The sequence below is a fragment of the Sphaerodactylus townsendi genome, linkage group LG09, assembly GCF_021028975.2.
Source record: "Sphaerodactylus townsendi isolate TG3544 linkage group LG09, MPM_Stown_v2.3, whole genome shotgun sequence".
NCBI classification, from domain to species: domain Eukaryota; kingdom Metazoa; phylum Chordata; class Lepidosauria; order Squamata; family Sphaerodactylidae; genus Sphaerodactylus; species Sphaerodactylus townsendi.
In genome coordinates this window covers 25671217-25694561 of record NC_059433.1, presented here as the reverse complement: position 1 = coordinate 25694561, position 23345 = coordinate 25671217, and the positions used below count along the sequence as shown (strand labels likewise).

The 23345-nt window shown below is 42.5% G+C and overlaps 1 protein-coding gene across 5 annotated transcripts in view; it reads left to right on the top strand.

Moving 5' to 3' along the window:
• The first annotated feature begins 10925 nt into the window (after nucleotides 1-10925).
• The window catches only part of KIF13A (kinesin family member 13A), an 82480-nt gene continuing 70060 nt past the window's right edge, over nucleotides 10926-23345 (top strand). Inside the window, exons 1-2 of one of the 5 annotated variants that reach the window (XM_048507643.1) lie at nucleotides 10926-11531; nucleotides 12805-12895. In XM_048507643.1, coding sequence (XP_048363600.1) covers nucleotides 11477-11531; nucleotides 12805-12895 — 146 coding nt within the window. In that variant the 5' untranslated portion in view covers nucleotides 10926-11476. The remainder of the gene's footprint in view (nucleotides 11532-12804; nucleotides 12896-23345) is intronic. The other 4 variants (XM_048507645.1, XM_048507644.1, XM_048507647.1 and 1 more) reach the window with 4 other exon arrangements.

Here is a 23345-nt window from a genome sequence, read left to right as displayed (position 1 = left end):
CCCTCTAGCTCAGGGGTCTGCAACCTATGGCTCTCCAGATGTTCATGAACTACAATTTCCATCAGCCCCTGCCAGCATGGCCAATTGGCTGGCAGGGGCTGATGGGAATTGTAGTCCATGAACATCTGGGAAGCCACAGGTTGCAGGCCCCTGCTCTAGCTGAAATCCCCATTCCAATGACCACTAGAAACTAGACTCTCATCCCTACCCGCACCTTACCTTTTATTCAGCATTTTTTCAACAAAGCCTTCAAAAGGAGACTCTGCTGATAAAATGTTGAATCGGATTGTTCGGTAGCGTTAATTTTATTAACACATCTGACACCTTTCATATCCTCTGTACGTAAACTATTTAATGTAAATAAGTAGTCTGGGTTGTTAATTACAGCTTTAGTCATCGGTTGCTTGGAGATTTTGAATCCTTTTGAGTTTTGCACATCAATGCTACCAATTCATGTCCTTCTAACTCTTTTAATCTTTTTTGCTTTTGGACCGTATTTGCTGTTCAACAATGTTTCAATAAACCCATTCTTGAAGGAGCCACATGACTCCTTTTTTAGTTTTGCAGTCACAGTCACAGACTCACATGGCTAATGCACAGGAATTTGTAGCCATATGCTAGAAAGCTCTTTGTTATGAAAAATCCTCTAGCAGAGTGTATCAAAATATGCTGATATTAATGCTAATTTGGATGTGTATCAAAGTGTGCATCCCACTGGAATGAACTGTAGACAGACCACTTCTGCATTTGAATACACAACTGGGATACTTTGTAGTTTTTTAAACTGTGTGAAGGAATGTCTCTCATATGTCTGAGGATTCCCATTTAAAAGGGGTTTAAAAGGGAGAGAAATCCATCCCATGAGTCTTCCAACAGTGGGCATTTCCCCACTCACCAGGATCCCCCCTATGCCGCGCGCTGCTCTCAGTGCGCGGCATCCCTGGCGCGCTCCCAGGCATCCCCACAACCCCGCACTCTGCGTTCCCACGACCCCCATGACCCCGCTCTCTGCATGGGGTCATCAAAAGGCACCGTTTTCTCCAGCGCCAGGGATGTCGCGCACTGAGGGGGCGCAACAGCGGCAGCGTCAGGGCGGCTGCACTGTCGCCGCCCCTGTCATGGGGAGTGCCGGGGGACCCCGCGCTACTTGAGGAGAGTAGCGCGGGGCTTAAGGTAAGTGGGGAAAGGCCCAGTTAAGAGACAAGCCTCTTCAGAGAATAAAGGATTCCAGAAGGAAGAAGAAAAACAGCGTTTGGAGGACTCATGACTGAAGGTGTATGTTCTAGAAAAGGGGCCAAGGCTGACTGGAAGAGCAGTTGTCTTGTCTATAGGAAGTCCCAGATGCAATTCCTGGTTAAAGAGGATCTCAGGAAGCAGCTGTTAGGAAAGATATTTCTCTGCCTGATATCATGGTGAGGTTTTGCCTGTTACAGCAGAAATGATGAGATAGATGGACCAATAGCCCGACTTGAATAAAGCAGCGCTGCACATTTTTGTTCCTCCTTAGGGTGAGCAGAAGCAAACTACTTCCCCTCTCACTATCATGAGGGCAGAATGTGTGCATAACCTTCAGCTCCCACTTATTTTTTCCTCTTCATCTCAACTGCCTGCCATCTGCTACCTGCTACTAGTGGTTGGTGAAAGGAGGAAGATGGTGCTCAGTAGCTTCTACACAGCCTTCTGCCTCCAAACTCCCCACTGGCCTGATGTGTTTTTGTTTTACATGCTGGTACTTTTTTTTCTTTATATTAAAAAACAGGATTTCCTGCACATTTAGGGAATACTCTTCATCGGTATGGAATCCCTCCAGTCCTGTCTCTGCTGCCACTTGGGCATCCACTGTCTTCCACACAAAATTCTTCACAAACTGGGGTGGCAATATCCCACAACTTTCAAAATATCTTCTCTTCTGTTGTCCATTCTGGTATGTTTTAAATATCTGACATAACTTAAAGGGCTGCTGGAGAAATCTCAAGTCACACTAATGTTTAGGGAATCTGGAAGTAACACATCCCAAGGGACATATCGGCCTTTATTGCCCCTCATTGTCCATCTAGAACATCTCAGTCAAATAGAGAACAAGTATAAGCAGGCTTCCTCAGAAGTAAGTCCCATGAAAGATAACCTTTTTCCTTATAAACCTTCCCAATAACTATGGTCATATTTCTATACTTTGCCTTCTGAGATTAGGTGGGTAAAAACTAGGGAGACAGCCTTCTTAGATAGAGGCATCGAAATCTGGAACTCTCACCCTAGGAAGACTCATCTGTACCCTTCTGTTGCCATCTTCCACCAGCAGATGATGACTTTTTTTTTTTTGTTAGGCATTCCTTCAATGAGCCTTTCTTCATGCCCAACAGTTTTGTTGTTTTTAAATATTTAAATATTTTAGATCTCGTTTAAATGGCTTTAATGACGGGCTTTTGGGAATGGCTTTTATGGTTTTAATGTGATTTTCCTTTGTATGTTTTAATTTGTTAGCTGCCTTGATACCCCTGTGAGGGAAGAAAGGTGGGATATAAATTTTGTAAAATAAATACACACATGTAATTCAGGAAGGCTTTCTCTCAAGGAAGTCTCTTTAGGATTGCAGCCACAGAATACAATGTTGCTGTAGAACACTCTGTTCCAAAGGTTCACAGTGTATAACAGCAAAACATTAAAAACAAAACAGATTCCCAGTCCCAGAGAGGACTGGGAATTGTAACAACCAGCTGTCTTGCTACTTTAATATGGCTAGGCCACCCAATTCATTGGATCCAGGGACATGGTCATGAAATGGTGGAGGAATCATGTAGAGGCTGGAATGTCTTGGTCATTACACTCCTGTGAAGGGTGGAAATCAGCAGAAAAAGACTTTTGATTTGTAGGGTAGCCTTGCTAAGGGTTTGAATCAGGTGTAAAAGATAACAAGATTAGACAGACAGACAGACAGACTGCCTTGAATAAGGACAATAGAAAGGTGGGATATAAATACTTCTAATAAACAGAATAAAAACGACAAAAATGTCTTTAATGGCATAAAAGGGGAAAAGTTAAAAGCAGTAACAAATGCAAAATAAATGCAGTGCACACTAATTCCGGTTCCTTCGTCCAACAACATATGCTAGACATTGGCCCCTTCCGCACGTGCAGAATAATGCACTTTCAATCCACATTCACAATTGTTTGCAAGTGGATTTTGCTATTCCGCACAGCTGCAAAGTGGATTGAAAGTGCATTATTCTGCATGTGCGGAAGGGGCCATTCAGTCACTTTTGTAGTAATTTCAGGGTTCCTATCTGATAGGAGAAATTTGATTTTTTTTTTTGTCTGGACAGCGCATTTCTTGTAACAATGGCAAAATTTGTTGCACTCACTTGCCATTGTATCTTGGGCAATGTAATAATATATGTTTTATGGTTTTAGGTACCCTTCACTGACATGGACATGTAAACAGAATAAAATAAATACACAACATATAACAATTGATTGTGAGATAATTAAAAGGAGTCCACTTACACAAAACTCAGCTAAGAATACCTGATTTTTCACAGTAAAATTGATTATGGTTAATGTGGCATATAATGAAGGAAATAGTTGCTGATTGCTATTTAATTTGAACAATGTGTTACACATTTCCTCTTGTAGTGATGCACTGCTGACCCAGCAGCACCGTGGTAGAACGTTGGGACGCCAACGGACCTACGGCCTTGCTGGTCGCACCGCACCCCCACTCCTCATCCCCCAATGAGTCACGGGTCATGAACTGCCTGGCTCAATCACCGGGCGCAGGGACAATGGTCTTGCCCCCAGGTGAGGATTAGGCTCAGACGCTTACGCTCCTCTCCGCACGTAGCCAGATGAGATCATGCATCACATGATGATCTCCCGATCTCCCGCTCTCCCGGAACTCCCCCCGATCCTCCCTCCTACACGCCCCCGATAGAGTAACAATAAAAGGTGCCAGGAACCGGCATGCGGGAGACTCGCTAGGAACACGGACCTCCGGTCTCCCGCTGCTGGCGATCTCCACCAGATGTTATCTCCGCGTCTCGTCTCGTTCTTGCGCTGACCACGTGGGTCGACTACACCTCTCTTGTGAATGAATGCTATCTTTGTGTATGTTTGTAAGCAAAGGATGTTTAGATTGTCAGAAGTGTGAGATATGCAGAGTCAGATGTGAACATGACCGAAGAAAATGGTTTTATATGCCACCATTTTATAGAAAGCTAATCATTATAAAAGATTCAGTTGACAGATTTCAACATAATCTATATTTTCATATACTGTTCCTTCATTCATATAGTTTTTTCTTTAAATTTTGATTTCTGAAAGTGCAATTAAGAACCATTTTAAGAAAACAAAATTGTCCTGAATACATAACTAATAACCCAACAGTGTTTATATATCGGCCTCCTTCTTTGTTTCACTACAAGCTCCCAGTCTCAATTCAGGAAACATAATCACAATAAAACTGCAGGGATCTGTTTCAGCCATACTTGCATACCAGACATTCTTTATTGTAATGATGAAGAGGGTGAATGCTTTTTAGGGAGGGGCGAATAATGGAAGACTTGTCCTTTCCACAGCTTACGCTCATTTCTGTTGCACATATCACAAATTGTCTGTGGCAGTTAATTGCTTTTTCGGGGTGAGCAATTCATTCTCCACTGAACTGGTCCAAAGAAATAAAGTTAACGGTAGAGCCAGGGCCTTACATATAATAACACAAACGAGTTGCCATTTTTAAAAAATTAAATCTTTATGTTTTGGATTTTCAGGAAATGTTCTGAGAACATCAATACGACCGCCTCTCCCTCCCCACCTTGCACACAATGCTTACATTTGTATTTCAGATAGATTCAGGTGGGTAGCTGTGTTGCTCTGAAACAGCAGAAAATAGTTTGAGTCCACGTGCACCTTTAAGACCAACAATGTTTTATTCTTGGTATAAGTTTTCACGTGCATGCACATTTCTTCAGTAAGTAGACTGTTATTCCAGGTTATCGTAAGACGTTGGCACAGGTGCATTAATAGAAATGATTTAAACATTGTTAGAATGGAAGAAACATACCTTTCATTCTCTTTCCTTTTGTGCCAGAGATCTGTATGCATGTTTGTTGTAATAGTTCTGAAAAAGAGGTTATTGTTGGATTTCCTAAATTACTGATGTTTAATGTTCAGCTATCAGGCGTCGTAAATTTCAAAACTGTTTTTTGGCCAACGCACTTGCATGGTTTTGTAAGAATCTTTTAAAGGTACAAACATCAATAAATTATTATCCAAAACCTAAGTACTAGTAGTGTTTCCTGAATAATAGTCTTCTTGCTGTATCAAGAAGCCATTTTAATCAAATGGGGAGGGGGGGTGTTAAGTGCTGTCAAGTCACTTCTGACTCATGGTGACCCAATGAATCATAATGTCCTCCAAAACATAATCAAACAGGTACTGGAAGATGTTTTTGGCAAGGAACACTCCCCTTCCCCTACCAGCAACAAAAAGAATACTTTGCACAGCTTCCCCTTATCCAAGTACTACAGGTGTGTGAAGGGTACTCTGGTCTCTGGCTAGTGTTACCAATATCCAGGTACAACCTGAGGATCTCCTGGAATGAAAACTGATCTCCAAATGAAAGGTTTTCCCCTGGTGAAAATGACTGCTTTAGAGGGTGGACTCTATGACAATATCCAACACTGAGGTCCCATCCCTTCCCTCTCAAACTCCACCCTCCTCCAACTCCAACCACATGAACCCAGGAATTTCCCAACCTGCTTTTTGCAAAATATATTCAGTGTACAAAATGCGGGGAGGGGGAATCATCTTCCTCATGGAATTTTGTTTTCATTAGTCTTCTGTGTAGCATGACATAAACTTGGTGGGGATGGGTCCTGAGTCCCCATCAAAACTTTCCCTTACCTTTCTGACAATACAGTACTGTAGATATTTTGGTGGCTTGACAAATGCAGTACAACTTCAATCAGTAGGAATCAAGGAACACCATTCCCCCTTTCTCACAAGTGTGGACTCTCAAAAGCATAAACCCCTCTTGGTCTACTAGATTCAAATTTAAATCTATTCCAATCACAATTTAATTCTACAATGGAAAGCTGGGCTGCAATATATTTTACTAGACTCAGGGAGTAATCCTAAGCATATCTACTCAGAAGTAAGTTCAGCGTAATTGAATGGAGCTTATTCTCAGGAAAGTGTCTTTAGGAAAACTTTAAGTGTTAAAATCCCACTAAGATCATGTATCAGTCACTTACGAAATAATTACAACAGAATTCAGTATCAGTGAAAATGCATAATTTTGACTTGCTTTATTTTTAGTAATTTTCTGGAATCAATATCGCAACAATGTTTATTATAACATTTTATAAATTGCAATAAATTTAGCATAGGTATATTACCTTCTTCCTGGGCTTTCCTTGAGACAATCCATGCCTTGAACAAGTACAATTGCCATTTACAAATTTATGATGTCACTCCATTGATCAGTAATTTCCACTGACCTGATGCTTGCACAGAGCACCACCTTTACTTTTTTAAACATACAATATTGCAGCAGATGCAGAGGCGTAGCTCCAAGGGGACAGGGGTGCGCACGACACACCAGGTGCGCGTCCCTGTGGGGTTGTGGCAAAGGCGTTCTGAGGGCATTCCAGGGCAGGTGCATTCTGGGGTGGGACAGGGGTGGAGGATGCACCAGTGTACTGGGCGCTTTCCCCCCTTGCTACGCCTCTGAGCAGATGTCATGATCAGGGGCGGAGCGAGGGGAAACTGTGCCTGGGGCACGCATGTGCCCTGTGCCCCTGCTGCAGCGCTGCCCACCCCGGAATGCCACACCCTCTCCATGCCCCAGCCACACCCCTGCTGCAACTCTGCCCAGGGTGTCACACACCCCCAGCCCCACTGGTGCTATGCCACTGGTCATAATACGTCATATTACAAATATATTTCATGGGATGTTATCAGGAACATTCCAGAGTTATGCTTTTCTAAGTGCACTGATTTCAATGGACTGGGAAAGGTGTAACTCTGCTTAGAATCACACTTTAAAGATATCAATATCATTATGCACTCTACTCTGCATAAATCTTAAATTATCCATGACATATGGATTAAATGAGAAAAAAAAGCAGAGCCTTCATTTAGGGGAGGGGGTAACTTTTCACAGTTGCCACTGCAATTTAATATTTCTTGGCTCATTGAGTCAGATTAACGATCGTAACACAGCAGGTGGAATAAGGAAACATGAGTTTCTTCTATTTTTAGAAAAATGAATTGGGGATAATCCTATACAGAATTCTATGTGGTTAAGGCTTAATGTCACGAAATTATCCCAGAGATATTCTCGAGTTAACCAGATGTTTTGTGTCTTTTTTCAGTTATGCTGCAAATTGACTGTAGTGGGGGAACCAGTTCAAGCCAAAAGATGGGTTACAGTAAAATAATACATTGAAGTGATAGTAAAAACCAAACAATAATTTAGGAGGATATTATAGCTGGTTGCCTTCTGATATAGGAAATAGTGGACTATTGTACAAGTAGGCATGACTGATCCTGCCTCAGTAATTCTTCAATAAACTGCTCACCTGAAAAGACCATTTTCAACATTCCACAGTATACAGATAAACCCTGATTCAGCTGTCGTGAATGCAAACCCTCCTTAATTTTAGACGACAACTGTCAAAGGGTTTGGGAAGCTCTGAATCACGTTTTAGCTGGGATTCAAAGACAGGATTAAATTGAGGTTTAGCGCCCTGGCTTTCAGGGAAGAGACAAATTCTGTTTTGCCAAGGCCTGCAATTCAGATGTCTTGGTGCATGGAGCATGATGCGACGCTTCCTAAGACAAGTTCCTAACCAGAAAGGCCCAAATTCTGTTGTCCATGGCAATGAGAGGAGGGAAAAGAAGCAGCAAAGCCAGAATGCAGGCATGAAATCAAGCTAGGTTCATGTTCGTCACAGACAAATCTGTTTGCCTTGACATATGGATGTAGCAAGGGTTTTGAAAAGAGAGACGGCTAGAAACATTCGGAAGCAGTTGTACAGTTTGAATTTTGAAGAATAACAAACTGGCAGAAGGGGAAAACACTTAGGTGTTCTTTGTGAATCTGATACAGGTTTAGTGGATTCTCTACCAATGAGTTATGCTTGTAAGTTTGGAAATTAACGAATATTGCAAAGATACTATACATTTTCAGTAGGTGAAACAGGCAGCCCACTTCAAATGGGGAGACCTAAACATGCATAGGAAGTGGAAGAGGGCCATACTGTGTTTGCCCACTCCACCAGTGCAAGGGGCACCCTTAGCTGGCCGAGGGCAGAGGCACCAGCAACTAGCCCCCCCTCCGCTTCGTGGTGGTGAACCCAGTCAGGGCTGCCATGGTGTCTGCTTGATGCCAGTGCAATTGTGTGTGTGTGTGTGGGGGGGGAAACTGGTGCATTCCTAAGAACACCAGCCCCGGAATCTGCAGATTTATGCTGCACGAAAGTGTGGCACAAGCCTGAATACCCTATGGGGCAATTCGGGCAGCAGGAGGGTTTTTTGTTTTTCCTCCTTTCTGTGCTGCCCAAAGCACCCCTCCCTGCATTGGACTGCACTGTAAACTACTCCTGGAATTTATCACAGAGTAGGGAGTGTTTAACAAAACTAATGTAAGGTATATTTATTCATCTCTAAATCCACATTTTGATACTGGAATGGCATTATGGATCATTTGGAAGACCATTTTTGCTATGAAGGGCAAGAAAGCAGTTCTAAGGACAGTTCTAAGATATGAGTTTTATGTAGAAAAATGTTCAAATGTTGATTTAGTGAGTGCACACACATAGAATCTTTCAGTCAGACATGTGGAGTGGAACATGATGTGACACTTCCTAAACCTAATCCCAAACCAGAAAGACCTCAATTCTTTTGTCCATGGCAATGAGAGGATTTAGTGAATGCATGCATATACGTGGAATCTTTCGGTCAGATATTTTCCATTCTTATTGGATACGATACAGCAGTTTTCCAATGAACAGGAAGCAGTTATCCAGTGAACAGCAAGCTCAGAGTTTTAATGTTGCATTCAAACCCCTATGATACATACTGTTACCATATAACGCTTCTGTGATCAGAGGATATAAACAGTGCAACTCCTAACAACACTTTCCTGAAAGTAACTAGTCCTAAGTAGGATTCTGAGCATAGGAGAGAAAACAGCATGGTATTTTGGAAGCTAAGCAGGGTCAGAAGACCACCAAGGAAGACTCTGCAGATCAGTGCTGGATTTACCTATAGGCTTGGCAGGCTGAAATCTAGGGCTTCAAAATCTAGGGGGCCTTTAGTCAATATTTTTGACACTGTCATAGGCCTTTCTTACACATGCTGTAATAACACACTGTAGTCTCTAAACAACCCTTCAATTTATGGCAAGCATTTTTCAGAGTGTTAAATTTTAACCTTTATGCATTTTTCCCGCAGTCACCATGGTATCTGACAACAACATCTTATGTCCTTTAGAGGAATCATGAATTGTGGAATTTGAAACACCTGTCATCATCCTCGGCTTTACTGAATTTTGTTTAAAACACTCTTCCATCTTCCTCTAATCGTGAGAGTGGGGATTGGGAGGCGTCTCACAAGTGGAATAGTTGAGGGCCTCTCTTCATCTAACCCTGGCACTGTGCACAGGAAGGCAATGGCAAACCACCTGTGCTTCTCGCTTGCTTTGAAGTCACCATAAGTTGTGACATGCCACCTGCAGCTCTCATGAGCACATCCCCAATGTGACATCAGCCCTGTTTCAGGAAAGTCAGCTAGGTTGTCAGTTAGCAGAGAGGAAGTAAAGCTTAAATCCACTAAGCAACTACATTTAGGGGAAATGGTCACGTAATTCTCGGTGTAGAAATAAGAGGGTTTGCATGTATGTATATGCCAGTTCCATTTTTAAAATATTGCATGATATATAGCACTTCAAATAAACATAGCTCAGTGATGGCGAACCTATGGCATGGGTGCCAGAGGTGGCACTCAGGGCCCTCTCTGTGGGCACGTGTGCAGAGTTCATCGTGGGGGGGGGGGGCGAAAATTGCCCCCACCTATCTAGGCCTAGCCCTGAGCTACTGGAGCCCCGCGACATGTAGGTAACCTGATGTTCTGTTTAACCTCACTGGTTGCTGTGGGAAGATTTCAAGCGCAATCCTTTACCTAGGGTAGAAACTCAGTTGCTGACAATGGGGCACTTCAGCCCTCAGCAGGGTGCGTGATTCACCGTTTGGCGTTTCCACGATTTAGCTAGAAAGCAAAGGCCCATGACTACCCCCAAGCTTACTCACAAGTAGCAGCAGAATGGCGTTTTTCTAAACTAAAACCTCAGTATTCAGGTTAAATTGCTGCGTTGGCACTTTGTGATAAATAAGTGGGTTTTGGGTTGCAGTTTGGGCACTCGGTCTCGAAAAGGTTCGCCAGCACTGACATAGCTCCATGCTCCAGCCTGAGTCTGAAGATGGACTGAAAATGACTGAATACTTCTTCTTTCCCTCGTTTTACTAACGCCATGATCCTGGTTTACTACTCAGTGGAACTGAAGATCTTGGGATTCCTATATTTATAATCCAGATTTTTTATATTCTTACTTAAAACACGCAACTTTAAATAAGTATTTCTAGCCATTGGCAGAGGCCATGCTGCAACTGTAGTACTTCAGTTCTCCCAACTGCCTTACACTTAGCCTTGCACTTCCCAGTCCCCTCCTCAACTTGGCGCCGACCGCCTCTTTCCCAACTGAGCGAGGGGGCGCCCCGCTCCTACCCGCCCGACATTCCCTCTCCGCCAATGTTCCCTTCTGCGCTTGCGCGCCGCTAATCCTCCAACGGAGCGTATCTCGCGCATGACCCTGAGGGAAACTTTTCCCAATCGCGTCCGTTAAACGGCCGACCCGCCTCCTCCTCCTCCGCCCCCGCCCCCGCCGGCCGAAGCGATTCGGCATCTTCCGTCTATTTCCGACGGCCCCCTGTCTGCCCGAGCCTGGAATCTCAGCAGGGGTTGAGCAGCTAGACGAGGCAGAAGCCGCCGGCGGCGCTGGAAGATGGCGGTTGGGATGGGGAGGAGGCGGCCGCAGAAGCAGCAGCAGCAGCAGCAGGAGCCGCCGCGGGGTCGGGGAAAGGGGCAGCGGGGCTTGCCGCGGAGACGAGGCTAAGGAAGGGAAGAGTCTTCTTCTCCCGCTCGCCTGCCCGCAGCCTGTTGCAGTCTCGGTCGCCTCGCCTCCCTTTCCGAGATGGACCTGCGCTTTCCCAGGGTGGCGGCGGCGGCGGCGGCGGCGCTGCTGTGGGAGAGTCCTCGGCCACTCTGGCTGGCGCGGAGGCGCTGACTGGAGCCCGCTGGGTCCCGATCCGGGAGGAGGGCTGGCTGTGGGGCTGCCCCGCTCCCCGCTGTGCGAAGGAGGACTCGGAGCCACGTCCGCCGCTGAGCCCCCCGGGCCGCCTCCGTGCCATCTGCGGGGAAGATGTCGGATACCAAGGTGAAAGTGGCCGTCAGAGTCCGGCCCATGAACAGGAGAGGTAAATCGATGCGTGAAACCCCGTGCCTTCGCCTGACCCGCCTCGACCCCTCAGACACACCTTTCCCCCCTCCCTCCGCCTCCTCTCAGCAGCAAGTTGTTTGCAGAGTAGTCGGGGATGTGACGAAGGCTTTGGTGAACTTTTGGTCTTGAGAAGATTGCACATGGCTTTGGAGAACTTTGGGGGGTCTTTAAAAATAACCAAGAAACCCCACTATTCCTGGCTGTTAAAAAAAGCCATTGGGTGGGATCCTTAAACCAGCATATCTTATCTGTCTCTCAAGGATCTAGAAGAGGTTTCCAATAGGGCGTAGACCCCCTTTTCTGATTCCAGAGGTTGGCAGTAAAACAGCTAGATCTGAGTCTGGTACCACCTTAGAGGCCAGCAAATGTTTCATGCTGTAAGCTTTCTGAAGCTCCCTTCCCTGGGTACCTGAGGCAGGGAACTTTGACTCTTGAAAGCTTGTGCCCTGCAACTCTTTGTTGGTCTGTAAGGTGTTAACTGGACTCAAATCTAACTGTCCTCTTTTCTAATAGTGGAGCCCTGGATAAATCCTGTTAGAAAGCTGTCCATTAAGTCGTTTTCTTGCTTATTGGGCGGGGAAAGTTCATGTCTCTCTGGGCGGATTCTCCTTGGATAACCTCCCACCCCGTGCCTTGCCCCTTTTCCCCCCCCCCCCCCCCCGCCCCCATTCGAAGTGACTGGCAGTATGAGGTTCATGTGTAAGATCAGTATGGTTCAGTTGTTTTTTAGCATTCAGTATTTAGATGTCTTCTTTAACCACTCAGTCACCGTCAGGCTGATTAAAGAAAGGACAGGGAGTGTACTTCTCCAGCTTTTTCCACGAACGGTTTTGTGTGCAGTGTGGCTTTGCAACCTGAATTGTGAATCGAGGATGTAATGGTAGTATATTCTGAATTAATTCATGCAAAATCCAAAGATATGATCACAGGCGTGTGGCATTGGCCAACATGCAACCCATGCAGTTATACTGACCTCTGTTCTGAAAGATACTTATGTATTCCCTGTTCTTTAGAAACATCTGTTTCACAACTAGTGGAGGATTGCTGATAATCTGCAGGTCTGGTTTTTTTAGCTTTATGTGTTTTAGAGAGCAACGTCCGTATTACTTCCTATGCTGCTGGTAGCAAATGGGAATTGTTTTGTAGACTCAAGAAGAAACAAAAAGGCAAAGTGTTGTTGGACATGAGTGAAATGTATATGACGCTCTGTAAGGGAAAGTCCTGATGTCTTCTGTTGCATTATATTCCAGAGCTGGATTTAAATACCAAATGCATTGTGGAGATGGAAGGGAATCAAACAGTGCTGAATCCTCCGCCTTCAAACAAGCAGGGAGAAAACAGGTATAAAGGACAAATCGAAATATACATTGTCAGTCCACATAAGTAGGATTGTTTGTGTTTTTTCTTAAGGAAGCAACAGCAGTTCCTATAACTTAACTCAGCTGTTGGAAAAGGAGTTCCAGGACTTGTTTTTTTATTTATTATGGTCTACTGACCCAAACCAATAAAATATAACCATGTACAAATTGGAAAGCAGTTAAATAGCAAAACAGCAAACAAAAAAACTATAAACCCAAACAAGAGACTGAGTATTAAAACAAACAATTTAGGAATCAGCATCCAAGGTTCTCTGGTTTTTCAATCTGAATACCTCTGCCAAAAAAAATTTTCTACCTCCAAAGAAATCCTGCCACTTTTATCTTCTAACAGAAAGTGGACACAGGACTGAGCTGAACCTCCTCTCAGGTTCAACAGTAGGGGGAAAATCCTTAATTGGCCCTCATCAGGGTACAATTTACAGTCTAAAAGAATGAAGAAGTTTATTTATTGCAGTCATATCCGTAAAACTTAGAATAAGCCAATAAAAGAATGAGTTGGAGAGTTTCCGAGTCCTGAGAATTACAGGGACACACTCTTATGATCCTTCTCTCATTCACAGAAGTGTAAATGAAGAATAATCTTAATTAAGTCAATGACTTTGCAATACCTGAATATTGAATTGCATAGGTAAAGGTTACCTGTAGATTCCAATTGATGGTGGAGTAATATTTTCATAAAACATTAAGTCAAGAAAGAACATGTGAAATTAGATCTCAAATTAGAGATTAAATCCATTGTGGTGCTGTTCTGTTTCTTCATGTGTTGTGTACAATAGGCCCTGTGAGCTATTGTAGATTATCTCTATGTATCAGTTTGTGTGTTCAACTTTGTGTGTTCAACTTTACTTATTTATGAAAGTATGTTTTAAAATATTTGCTTCTGTTTCTGAAACACACTAAAATTGATTTCTCATATGCTGAATGTGGTCTGGATCTCTTATTGTTAATATATAAAAGCACTATTTATGGATTTCTCAAAAATTGTGATCTAAAATTGTTTGGTTGCTCAAAAACCCGATGGCAGTAGCTAAATCAGTGTTCAGAAAGTGAATAGAAGAGCCATAGTTGTTCTATTTCACTTTAATGCAAAGTTTTCACCTATGGAGCCCAGTTTTCACTTCACCACCCTCCTATAGAAACCAAACATGCATTTCCAAATCCTGTTCCTATGGGTCAAAGCCAATATGTGGTGTGGTGTTTTTTGTGGAGCAGGAATAGAAAAGTAGCAAATAGTAGGGAGATATCAAGGAATGGATTGTAATTCAAGTGTAATCAACAGTAATTCATTTTTAAAGTTCTAGGATCCACTACTAATGTATAGACTTAAATACTGTATTGATTTTTCTTAAATCAAAGTAAATGATAGAGGCAAAAATGTGGCATTTGATGTGGTCTGCTTGTCTCTGCCTCCAGCTTTGCAGTTTAGGAGGAAGAGGTTAAAGTTCTTGGGAATCGGTGTTTGTTCCAAAAGCCTCAACTGAAACTTATCTCAGTCGAGTGTCAAGTGAAATGAGACAGCTACTAACTGTCTTGTATCGGCAGGAATTATCAGCCAGAAAGGCTGCTGTGCAGGCACTCTAATATTACCTGCTTGAGGTACCAGATAGAATTACAGCTGATAGTAGTCTTTGCCTTTGTGGGAAGCTGTAAGAAAATAAATCTGATTTTGACCTCTGTGCAATTGAACAATAACTTAACAGTAAGGTCAGTTGGTAAAGTGCTGACTTTGAATTGGCTAGTGTGTTCTTTCAGTGGAAAAATGGAACTGGGAAAAATTCTGAGCTACTCCAGCATCACCTTAGTATAACACTGACCTAAATACTATTCCTCTGGAGTACCTTTTTCAAACTGTACTTAATTAAACCCCTGAAATAAAGTTATAGAGTTATGATAAATTGAAGCAGGAGATTCTTGCACTTGTTTTTGCGGAAAAAACTTTAGATAACATGTTTTTTAGTGATTTTGTAAATGTAAGTGCTTGAGCTTCCAGATGATCTTTTCTTCTTACAAAAGAACTAGAGAAAGTCCTGGTTTTCTGCAGAGGCATAGTAAAAGTTAGAGCAGCGTCTTTAGTATGGAATCTGCAAGTTCTTGATGTACACATACTTTAATTTTGATGATTTCTATACAAATAAACATTAGAACATACAGAAGTTGATAAAAATATTGCTATAGTTAATCTTAAACTGGTTTGCACCCATGTGGATGACAAATCACATGAAGAAAGACCATCTATGAACAAGGTGTGGGTATCTATCTACATGGAAAACTCCCCTGGTATGCCCAAAAATAGGGTTTGATAAATTTAATGAAATAGAAAAATGGCCCAATAAGGGTAACATTGTTTCTAGAAGGGATGGAATAGCGAGAATGACTATTGTTAGGGCAGGGGAGAGATCATGCGAGTCAGGTGCCTTGAAAGATTTTGAGGTGGTGGAATTTCCAGATCACATCTGTGCGATACCCTGCAGGATTCTAGCCTGCCATAATATGTGATAGCGTAACGGCAGGCCACCATTAAGATTATAAAACCAGATCATACTTGGGGGTTTTCGTGTGTGTTGACTAATGTAACTTAGGCAAAATAAACAACCCTGTTCTCTCCCTCCCCCCATCCCCTGTCTGATAAAAGTTCAGTAAGCTGCTGGAGCATCGAGTTTTCACAGCTGATGAGTCTCAATTAAAGAGAAAAATGGGATCTTCAAAAATCGTGGAGGAGAAAATTTTGGCATGGGATTCTCAAATTGCCCCCACCGCCCCAATTCTCAGAACACCTTGGCTTTTTTATCTTAGAACTAGTTTTAAATAAGATTGCTTAACTAGCAAACATTCCTATCCCCTGTGTACTATGTAAAATGTTGTAGTTTGTGAGAGATTAGCATGGTTTTAAATGTAGTTGACTTCTGAGGATATTGAGGGGATCATTAATTTTTTACCTCATTGTTATCCTTGTAGCTTGGGCTCATTCCGCACATGCAGAATAATGCACTTTCAAACTGCTTTCAGTGCTCTTTGAAGCTGTGCGGAATAGCAAAATTCACTTGCAAACAGTTGTGAAAGTGGTTTGAAAATGCATTATTTTGTGTGTGCGGAAGGGGCCTTGGAGAGATATTCTGAATTGTGCTTTACTGCTAAGTTTAGTTTTCTGTTTCATCCTTCAGCATAATTTAGATATAACTATTACTATAGTTTACTAGAGCATGCATTAAAGTTTATAGCGGTAGGATCAGTTGCTTATTCCACTGATAAATTTTTATAATGGAACAGCCTCATTTTCACAATTATAGTGTACAGTGCAATTGTGGATGGTTTTGGAGAAATACCTGTCGGAGCTTGTGTATGTGTATAAAGTTCTTTATGTGTAGAACGGGAGATTGAATAGACTTTAAACCACAAAGGATTCTAGTAATATGGGCTTCTCTTTCTTAGTAGAGGTGTTGTGCAAGGTCTCATATTTTAGAAAGTCTCACTGATTTGATCAGTAGTCACATATCTAGAGTTATGAAGTAGGTAGTTTGTCCTTAAACAATTATGACTATCTCATCCATTTTGTGATTTAATGTTTTTGTGATTACTCTTTATAAACATTGTAATTGTGATATTTTATCAAGATTATTTATTGTAATCTCCCTGGAATGCTCAGGAGAGGAGAAGGGTTGGAAATGTAGAAATATTGGATTTGTTGGATTTTTTTCAACTGTTTAATTGTTGCTTAAGGTGTGATCACAGCACAGTTCAATATTGACAGAGTTGTAATGGTGAGTACAAGCTTTACCGGACATATTACCACCATATATGTGTATGTGGAGGAGAAGAACTAGAGAACAACAATATTCCAGTATAGATGTCATTAATGGCTGTCCTGATATGCCCTCCAGTATCCCTATTTCTTTGGATATCATCCCTGAAGTGCCACTTGCATTAATGGGACTTGCTAGCCTTGAGAGTCAGCATCTTGGACTGCCATTGAGCCCCTTTGTTCTAAGCATTCTTTTGGTGAAACTAGAAATCTATTGCATTACCTACCATAATAATACCATTGGTTCTGTTGCGAGCAAGACTTCTTATGCACTTTTATATCTGGGTTTTAAATTGTTTTAAATAAATATGATGCCCACTGAAGAACTTTTACCTGGCTAAGAGTTGTTTACAATTAATGTGGAGAAAAGCGTAGTAAAATAATTCCCACATGTTAGCATTGTTTGACTAATTTGTTCTTGAACAGAGACAAAATTAATTGCACGCAACAAATATGCGGGCAGTTGTGCTTCGTAAAAATCTGCGAGACTTGAACGTAAAGTTAGTTGTATGAACGATATGCCTCTCATGCTTTAAGAATGCATCTGTCAGAGACTGTTCCCTTGAAGTATGCCCACGACAGGTAGAGTAGTAGGTAGCAGATTTTAGTAATGTTCCAGTTTAAGACCTTTCTTCAAGCTTTTCCTGTCCTCAAAGTGAAGTGCTTTTTAAAAGGGGGATTTGGTTTTTTTATGATGTACTTTGGAACGTTTGGATGTGTTGCAGCTTCCCATTTCAGCTGGAACGATAATATTCTCACATGTGGTTGGGAAGGATTGTATGGTAGGCAATAGCCCTTCCTTGCATATGAGAGCAGCTCTCATCTGAACAATAAACATGCAAAAACATACATAAATTGGATTAAGAGTGGAGAAACAGGGGAAAGTATGGTTTCCCTTGACTAGTAAGACGGATGCCAAAGTTTAGGTATTCCACGGTTTTTATTTTTCCTCATTTACATTGTCGGTGAGTAAAAATGTTTCTTATCAAACACACTTCATTCTTATCAAATATACGTTTATTAGTGAATTCTGTAGGCCAATTATGTTTGCTTGGATTATTACTTTGGTTTGACGAAAAGGTGAAGCGAACCGATTGTAAATATTTATATTGTCTACATGCTACTTGTGTATACATACACAATGTAACATTGGAAGAATGCCTGCAATGGAAAAAAAATTGTGCAACTAACAATTTATTACAAAATTTCCGTTTTTCTCTAGGGTAGTTAGGGTTATGAACAGTCTTTTTGTTGACTTTTATTGAACAAAGCAAATATATTGATTCAGTGTAGCTGAGAGTTGCCTTGGGCTGTATGCAGAGGAAACTTTTTGCCAGAAAAAAAAGTATTTTCCTTGGATTCAACTACGTTGATAGAAAATTTTGAGAAATTGTGGGGAGTTTTGGAAAAAAATGCTTTCTTTTCTTTGAAACAAGTTCTTTTTATGACTGGGTTTTGCCTAACGTTTATAGCATGGACCCAAAATCAGACTAATTTTTTAAACATTGGACTAAATGTCATGCCTTCAAATCACTGTTGTACAGCAGCGTATGCATTCATTTACTTCGTTAACCTCTGAGGTAACCCATAATTATGCACTAAAACTTGATGTCCCGGAAAATGGGATGTTAACTAGCATCTAAAGTGCCTTCCTGGGCTGACAGTTTGTTGCAAAAACACAATAAGGCTTTTCATTATCTTGGAGTTTTTAGCCATCGTTCTAAAAATTCATTAAAATGGTTAGAAAAGGATGAAAAAATTCTTGACAAAATAATTCCATGTTGAGTTTTCAACAGTTCATCTGTCATTCTTTTGGCACTTGTCATACAGCAGCTAGTGCTGCCTTGGACGCAGGGAATTGATATGGTAGTTTTAAAGAAGTATTCTGCAAAAAAAAGGAGAGAAAATACAAAGCAGACATTGCTGTCAAACATCAAGAAAGGGCAACTAACTCTTCAAAAGAATGTTGGCAGTCTCTTTTTCCCACCCCACCCTCCGTGTTATTGGTCATATTTTCTGCCAGGGTTGAAACATGGGTAGGGCAACTGAACATGGAAAGAAAAGTGTTGTAAACTGGGGCCTACATTTTCAACACAGTGTTGATATTGAACTCAATATTCATCAGTCATTATTGTGAACTTCCAGATATGATGTGGACCTCCAAATACGCCTGTCCTTGGCAACTGGTTGACTGCTGTGTGAAAGAGGATGCAGCAACAGATGGACTAAAGTTGTCCCATTGGTCCCCCATCTTCAGGACCAGTATTTTGTGTGGTAGTATTTGGGACTGCTGCAGGAATAGGGATCCCCCCCCAGTATTAACATAGGGCAGTGGTTCTCAACCTTCCTAATGCCGCGACCCTTTAATACAGTTCCTCATGTTGTGGTGACCCCCAACCCTAACATTTATCCATTTTACAGATGGAGAACACTACTGCAGAGAGGCGACCCCTGTGAAAGGGTTGTTCAACCCCCAAAGGGGTCCCAACCCACATGTTGAGAACCACTGACATAGGGGAAGTGGGAGCACTGGGGGAAAAACCTCCTGTGAACTATTTTCTCTTTTAGAATTGAGAAAAAGTTTTCTACTGCACCAAAGTTTTCCTTACTCAAATACATTCATTCCTGAATTTGTCTAGTGGAAAAATTGGGACGTTTTGGAAGCCCCTCATGAAATATTTGCATTTTTAACAAATGAAAATGCTTTTTAAGACAAGGTTTTATTCACTCCAAATGTATAGCTTCAAAAAAATCTAAAGACTGTTCATTTTTTCCAGTGGAAAATTCCATAACTGTCCAAATAGTACAATGTTATATGTTAACTAAGTTTTAAATGTTGCATTTTATGTTGTTAGATCAGTAAAATAAGTTTAGATTTGTTAGAAATGTAAATATTCCTCTTATTTCTGTTTATCCCAGTGGTTCTGTTTTTCTAGAAAATCTTATGGAAAAAGCCATTCTCCCCCACTCGGCCTGGCTTCAAAATCTCTGGAAATTAGATAGAAAATTAATGCTATGTTCAGCTTACTGGTTCTTGGCCTTTTGTTGTTGAAAATGATGTACTTGCCACATTGATAATTCTCTTGATAGTTTTCAAGAATTTGCTTTCTTTGAATTTGTAGTTGAGGAAATACTGAACAAGACAAACGATCCTTTAGTTTTCTTAGCAGCCGTTTGAAACAGTTTCTCCCTTGTTTGATGTTTTGGTTCTCATGTAGATTGTTTGCTGCAGTGGTCCCCAGTGTGGTGCCTGGAAGCACCCTGGTACCTGCCAATTCCTTTCCTGGTGCCCATCAAATATTTTTAGGAAGTGTGTGGGGCCAGGTTGGCTTCTGCTCTGCAGGGCATCTGACTGCTTACTGGAGATCTGATTACTGGTATCTATGCAGCCAGCAGCCACTACAGTGTTGGTGCTATTTTGCCTCTGACTCTTCTTTTCCCAGTGTATTTTTAATATTTACCTCTCTTGTCCCCTGCACTTGTACTTCTTCCGTGGTTGTGCTTGACTGCCTCCCATAGGGGATGTTTTGTAATTGCCCCCCCGCTTCCACGGCAACCTTTGTATTAGAATTTCAAAGGTTCCCACAGACTCAAGAAGAAGAGTTGGATTTATATCCCCCCTTTCCTTCCTATAGGAGACTAAAAGGGGCTTACAAACTCCTTTCCCTTCCCCCCTCACAACAAACACCCTGTGTGGTAGGTGGGGCTGAGAGAGCTCTGAAGAACTGTGACTAGGTCACCCAACTGGCATGTGTTGGAGTGTACAGGCTAATCTGAATTCTCCAGATAAGCCAGTGGTGGCGAACCTTTGGCACTCCAGATGTTATGGACTACAATTCCCATCAGCCCCGGCCAGCATGGCCAATTGGCCATGCTGGCAGGGGCTGATGGGAATTGTAGTCCATAACATCTAGAGTGCCAAAGGTTCGCCACCACGGAGATAAGCCTTCACAACTCAGGCAGCAGAGTGGGGAATCAAACCTGGTTCCTCCAGATTAGAGTACACCTGCTCTTAACCACTATGCCTCTGCTGCAAAATTCTGCTACTGTAGTATATGACATAGCAAATACTTTTAGAATGGCCTACTTCATCAAGGAGACTACTGACTATATTTATAATATTTATATTTCAGAATTCTTCTCAACTACCTGGTTGATACGGGTCTTCCTAGTCACTTGTGTATTTTTTAATTTGATAATATTGTTCATTAATTGATGGTGGATAGAGATTGCAAGCCCTGTGTCCTTTTTCTCTGATTCTTATTAGTATCCTGGTAGTACTCATCCTAGTAGTGGAGTTGCTGGGGAAAAGGGGAGCAAAGGGATAAGTCAATTTCCTTCTCTTTCCCTTCTACAGCTAAAGGCTGAAAGTAAAAGTGTGTTATAGCAATGATACTTCTCACTGGCTATCCCAGTACTGCTGTGTATCAGAAGGAACCATCATTTGCTGGTATTGTGTGACCGTTTGGCCTCAGGAGTTCCCAGCCACTAATCCCTATGGTTTCCGCCAAGGAGAAGAACACCATAGTGTCTTAAGGTCAGAAAGGTGTAGGTGCCCAGTTCCTCATCTGCCCAAGTTATTTGGCTGTCTTAAAGGATGCCTACATTTATCATGTTAAATACATGTATCATATTAAACAGTGTTGGGAAATGTTGGATTGCCCAGCCACTTACTATATTTGATGAGCTTAGAGCAGTGATGGCGAACCTTTTAGAGACCGAGTGCCCAAACTGCGACCCAAAACCCACTTGTTTATCGCAAATGCCAACACTTGGCCAGGGGGGCAGGGCGGGGGACGGGACAAGGGAATTTAAGCCCAAACTTTGCTTGTGGTCTTCAGAATCCTCAATTACTGTTCCTGGTCTTTAGTATTTCCAATAAAGACTAGTATAGTTAATATCTACAGTTTCTTTATTTTGGACTAAAGTTTGACAGCCTCATACAAATCCAGTTGCAAAAGGGGAGTTTTCAGACATTACTGATTGCAAGGGAGAGAAAACAACACACACAGAGACAACCTGTTGCAGTTACAGATAACATGGACCCAAACATCAGCCTCTTTAAAACAAGTTCTTCCTTCCCGATCTCTGAAAGAGCTTCCCATTTCCTAACAGCATCACCTCAGCCCACAGGAGCGGCTGGGGTGGAGGAAGAAGGGAAGACTTTCCCCACAGATTCTTTTTTTCACTTTCCCCAGAAATCTGCGAAGCTGAACCTTTTTCAAACTTGCAGGCAAGTCTGCAAACTGCCAGGGAGGAAGAGCACACTGCAAAATCGATACCAAAACCTGAATCCCAAGCAGATTGCAGAGTAGTTAGCAGCATCAGCCTCTGTCATAGACACCACCAAGCTGCTAACTTGGACTTGATGCAATCTGGGCGTTGAAAGTCATGCTGCAGAGGAGCGAGGGACCCAGGGATGCTTTTTTGTGTGTGTGCAAGGAGGATGCACTTTTCCCAGGGCAGCGCACCGAGGGCGAAGGTATGACTCCGCTTGCTAGGCAGACTTGCCCTCTGCCTGCTTGGTTGGATGCCCCCTCACCTTTCCAATGGCAACGATCAGAGAAAGCCACTGGAGCGAACCCAGCAGACAACTTGCTTTTGCAGAGAGGGCTCCTCCAGGCAAGATCTGGACTTTTTTGCAGGACAGGAGATCTCTCTGCAAAATTAAGTTTGCATATCTTGCTGAGCACTGCGAGCCTAGGGATCTTGCAAGATCTCTCCTCCCTGCCCTAGGCTCCCTGCACTAAAAGCTCCATCTCTCTCTCTCCCAGGGAAGGGGGATCCTTAACAAATGGTTCATCCCAATGAGGGCGAGCCGTCTGAATCCCACCACTGCGCTCAGGCTGCCGTTTTTAACCCTACCCCTAAAGTTTTAGTTTGATTCCAAAAGTTACTCACCAAGAAAAGCATGCCAGCCTCCATTCTCCCAAGCGTTGTGGAGGAGAGGGGGTATTCTCCCAGCAACTCCACTACTAGGATGAGTACTACCAGGATACTCGATGGTACGTACAGCCAATCAGGTCGACTCAAGAGGGCCTTCCTGAAGCTCAGTCCCAGCCGGCAGAGCACCTTGTGCACGGCCAGCCTGTGCAGCCTGACCCACAACGCGTCTGCTGGCAGCAGCCTCTGGTGGGGCAAGGGGGAGAGGGAGATGACGGCACGCGTGCCCACAGAGAGGGCTCTGAGTGCCGCCTCTGGCACCTGTGCCATAGGTTCGCCATCATGGGCTTAGAGAGTTTATTGTCTGCAAACAATATAGGCTTGCCTTGATAAGTCCTTTACCTTACAGTAAGGGCTGTTTCCTACTAGAACAGAGATATGCAAAGAGTACATAATTCTTATCAGAGTTTGTAGCAGCATCAATAAGATCTGTTGCCACCAGCTGTAAAAATAAGGAATAATTAACTTTTATTATTAAAAATTTCTATCTTCCAATCTTTAGCACATCATTTGATTTCCTTAGTACAGGAAAGTTATATTTTTGTGGATGGTGCATTAAATTTAAAATAGCCATGCAAAAATGCATTGGATCCACTATTACAATTTGGTGGAACATGCCGTCAAGTCACAACTGACACTCTCAACCAATGTGGAGGCAGGCAAGCAGCCT